The sequence below is a fragment of the Nicotiana sylvestris genome, chromosome 7 (assembly GCF_000393655.2).
Source record: "Nicotiana sylvestris chromosome 7, ASM39365v2, whole genome shotgun sequence".
In the NCBI taxonomy this organism is placed as follows: domain Eukaryota; kingdom Viridiplantae; phylum Streptophyta; class Magnoliopsida; order Solanales; family Solanaceae; genus Nicotiana; species Nicotiana sylvestris.
The window spans coordinates 9,945,190-9,949,909 of NC_091063.1; the positions used below are offsets into that span (position 1 = coordinate 9,945,190).

General features: G+C 31.4%; 1 protein-coding gene across 1 annotated transcript; it reads right to left on the reverse strand.

Annotated features, from left to right (window-relative positions):
• Positions 1-330: 330 nt before the first annotated feature.
• On the reverse strand, positions 331-993 carry LOC138872734 (uncharacterized). Its single transcript, XM_070151148.1, has one exon. It carries the CDS (start codon positions 991-993, stop codon positions 331-333), a length of 663 nt encoding a protein of 220 aa, XP_070007249.1.
• Between the last annotated feature and the right edge of the window lie 3,727 nt (positions 994-4,720).

Here is a 4,720-nt window from a genome sequence, read left to right on the forward strand (position 1 = left end):
TTAATTATATTTTCATTTATAATTTTTAATTATTATTGTTGTCCTAAAATTGCCAAGGGACTTCATTTTAGTTTGCCACTTGGCTTAACCACAATGCATATTACTCTCCTTTTAATATAATACAAATATAGATATTTCTTAAAGAGTGTGTAAAAGGACAATTTTTTTTTGGTTAAAATCAAATCTTTATTTAACCAAATATAATATTTACATTCCCCTAGCTCTTATGGACTCTAGAGCTAGCTCCTATACATCATTTCTATAAGCAATAAACAGAACATAAAAGAAACACTTGTACTATCAATACCTACCTTTCTAATTACAAACTAACTAGCTAGGATAACTGTTGAGCTGTTCTAATTCTTTCTTCCAGTTTTCTACACTCTGTCCTCTTATGTGTAACATTTGAATAATCTCCTTGATTCTCTTGCTGCATGTTATCTCTTTTCCTTGGAATCTTCTATTGTTCCTTTCATTCCATACATGATAAACCACTGCTGTAAATAAGAACGCTAAGATTTCACCCTTGCTTCTGTTTACAGCTACTTTTGCTATCCATGAGATCTCCTCGTCCCAGCTTCCTATTTGATGCTTAACCTCTGCCCATCTCAATATTTTAGACCACATGGTTCTGGAGTATGCACAATCAAATAACAAGTGATCAAATGTTTCCTTCGCATTACTTCTGCACAGTACACAGTCTTTGCTTACCACTATTCCCCATTTTTGTAGTCTCTCGACTGTAGCCAGTCTCCTATGTAGTGCCAACCAAAGAATAAATTGATGCCTAGGTATTGCTTTTGAGGCAATAGTTAATCTCTTCCAATTACACTTCTGATATTTTGGTCTTGAGGCAGTGTATACCTTCTTAATACAAAACTTACCTTTCTTACAGAAATTATTCAGAGTTTCAGTAGGATTGTTTTGCCTAAGCCACTCCCTTGCATCAAAAATCTTCTTCACTATCCAGCTTGCCTGCTTTGGAGTACTCATATTTCCAACATTTCTATTTTTGATGTAGAAGCTATGAACCCATTGAATCCACAAAGTCTCCTTTCATTCAGTTATAGCCCATAGTAACTTGCATAGAGCAGCCTTATTATAAATATAGGAGATCCAGAACATTAAGTCCACCTGCAGACTTTGGCTTACATATAGTGTCCCATGCTACCAATGCTTTCCTAGAAGGTTCATTACTTCCCGTCCATAGGAAAGTTCTACATACTGTATTTATCAGCTTGATGATCTTCTTAGGCAGTAGAAAACCTGTGCCCAGTACGTTTGCATCTCAAATATCACACTCTTTAGCAGATGCAATCTCCCACTGTATGACAAGAATTTTGTTGTCCAACAGTTAATTCTTGTTGTTATCTTCTCAACCAGAGGCATCCATTGTTGAATAGACAACTTCTTTAAAGATAGTGGTACACCTAAATACTTGAATAGAAGGTCTCCTAGAGTGAATTGCAGCTCTTCTAGTATATGTTCCTTAAATTTATTTGAAACCCCTGCAATATACAGTGCATTCTTCTCCATATTAGCTTGCAGACCTGGAACCTCAGAGAAATGATTAAGTCTCCCTAGCAATAGTTGTATTGAAATCATGTCTGCTCTACTACATAGTATCAGGTCATCTGCAAAGCAGATATATGTTATATGATTCCTGGAGCATTTTAGACGATAGTTAAAATCTGGAATGTGTTTCAGCTTCTTCAAAGATCTATTTAGATATTCCATCACCAACACAAATAAGTAAGGATACATAGGGTCTCCCTGTCTTAAACCCCTTTTTGGCTTGGAACTTTTCTGTTAATCCCCTATTCAATAACAAAGAATAGTTGACTGTAGTCACACACTCCATTATCAGTTTCACAAATTCCACAGGTAATCCATACTCTATCAGAATCATCCTTAAGAAGGGCCACTCCACAGAGTCATATGCTTTCTTTATGTCAACTTTGATACAACACCTAGGTGTAAAAGGACAATTACATGGGATAAAACTAAGGGAGTATTAAATTTTTTGAACAATTCTGCTAGTATGGTTGAACCACTCAGGTTATTTTTTATATTATGATATGTTAATTCCATAGATTGATTTCTATTTGTAGTTTTGTTTACTATAACATGTCTTATTGCATACTCTAATTATAATGTACAACATATAATGGTATGCATTATCACATGCTAGAAGATGAAAGACAGACGTAGGAATTTCCTCTTTAAATCACTTAGATTTAGATGTAAGCATTCCGGATGACATAACGACATTTCATGTTTAAATTCCAAGCACTATTTTTTTTTTCATGTTATAATTGTTGTAATTCTTTGCCCAAAGATGAAGCTTTATAAGATGCAATAACAAAAGATATGTGTACAAGTTTTTAGATTTCAACTTCTTTTATTGATTTATTTATAGTTCTTCATCCCGAGTCTGAGGTACGATAACCAGTACACATTTGAATATATTTATTGTGCGTTGAGCAATGTGGGTTCGGTTTCAACCAACAGATCTATTGGCGCTTTTGCTTCTGTGGGTTTGAGAATTGAGGGAACACATAGTACATCGCCTTCATTGCATGTCACATACGGGGACGGATCTAGCCTTAAGCTTATTGGCTTTCGTAAATTCAATAATTTTTGTATATTCAAACTCTTTATTCATATTAAGAAATTCAATATTTATAAATATTTAACTGTGAACTCAAAGCTATATATATATATATATATAAAACTAGCTCAAAGCTGTTGTGAAAAACTTTAAATTGTGGATCGGCCGCCTTGGTCATACGCTACGGGTTTTATAGCAGCTCCCAAAGGCAGATGACACGTACGTTGTAGATGAAAAGTGAAGTCAAAAAGAAAGAAAAAATAAACTTAAAACAAGATATGTTATAAATATTAAAGAAAAAAGTATAGTTTCAAGCATATTTATTGAAGTGTATGAAATGTTTATTCATTAGATAATTTCTCATGTCGATCTGTCCGTCCTAGACTAATTATTCTTAGCCAAACAACATGCGTATCTAATATTCAAGTCTCATTCCTTTTCTCTTTCCCATGGTATATTGGAATAATATAATTTAAAGTACTCCTAATGAGGAAAATAAGATTTTCTTTTTGCTGTCATAAAATTCCATTAATTGTCTCTACCCTTTATACCAAAGCCATTATATAAATGCTCACAGCATCATTACATAAAAAATATTCTATTTATCATTACTTCAACATTTTGCTTTGCAAAATCCTTTATGCTTAGGTATAAGTGAAGGTGGTGAATTTTGATGAAAATAGACATATATTCACACAGCAGCACTAACAAATAATAATTTTTACGCCTTAATCCCAAATAAATTGGTATTTCAGCTATATTAATTTTTATTGTTCTTGTTTTTCCATTTAAATTTATTTTATAATTACATTTTATCAAATAAGAATAAAATATACTTTAAGTTCTCTATTTTTTTATTGTTGTAAAAATCTTTAATAGAACTACAGACTCTTAAAAAAATATAGGACCTAAAATAAAGGTGCATCTGATTTTTAGTTTTTTTTTTCTTCTAAAATCAACACCAACCAAGAGGTCCTTCTTTGCACACCGAAGGATATGAGCAAATGGATATGGTTCTTTACTTGCTCTCACCTTTAATTTCTTACTTATACCTGTTGTTTAGGAGGTTGGTATTTAAATGTTCAAATTAGGAAAAATTTGGGAAAAGTTTATTAATATTTCCAATTAACGTAGTGTGTGCATTATGCTATTCTTGCTTCGGGATAGGCTTCCTTAAAAACGTAAAAACTGAATTCAATTGTAATTTATTTTTTAAAAGGCTGGGTTAGGATTTTTAAAGCTTTTGAGTTCTGCATTTACTATTGAACTCATGAAGTCCCCAATTAAATACTTTTGTGCAACAAATTTATTAATATAAATACACAATTTAAGCAAAAATTATTAAATTTGTACTAATATGTAACCACTACTCCAAGCAAAGCTATTCACAAAAACCCGAAAAACCAAATCAAACCGACCAAAAAATCGATACTTTTTAAGTTAGGTTTAGTTTTGATTTTGAATTTTAAAATCGATTAAATTTGGTTTGGTTTTGGTTTATAAGAAAAAAATAACTGAAAAAATCGAACTAAACCAATAATATAGTAGTTGTTTAAATGTATTATTACACACACGCGCGCACACACACACACATATATAAAGTTTCTAAATTTTTATGGTACATATTAGTCGTTTGTATTTTTAGTCTAGTTTTTTACTATTATAATAATCTATTAATTCTTTGCTTTTACATTCTAGTTTGATTGATTGTTTTCTTTTGCCAAGTACATGAACTTATTTCATATTAAAAATAATTGATTTTTAATTGAGTACTTAAATTATTCATCACTATTTGATTCAGTTATCATCAATATATCTTGGTAAATAATAGATTTCTCAAAGAACAATTGGTTTGATAGTGTTACATTGAAAATGTAGTGGCCGGAATATGTGTTGGTAGTATATGTATCATATTTAAGAAAAAAATCCATAAATAGCCGAAAAAACCAAAAAAACCGACAAAAATCGAATTAATAAAAAACCAACTTAAATGGTTTAATTTGGTTTCAATTTTTGAAGAACCGACTTATTTAATTTGATTTTGTTTTCCGAGAAAAACTGTTCAAAACCGGACCGTGAATACCCCTGCTTCCAACAAACAAGTAAGAA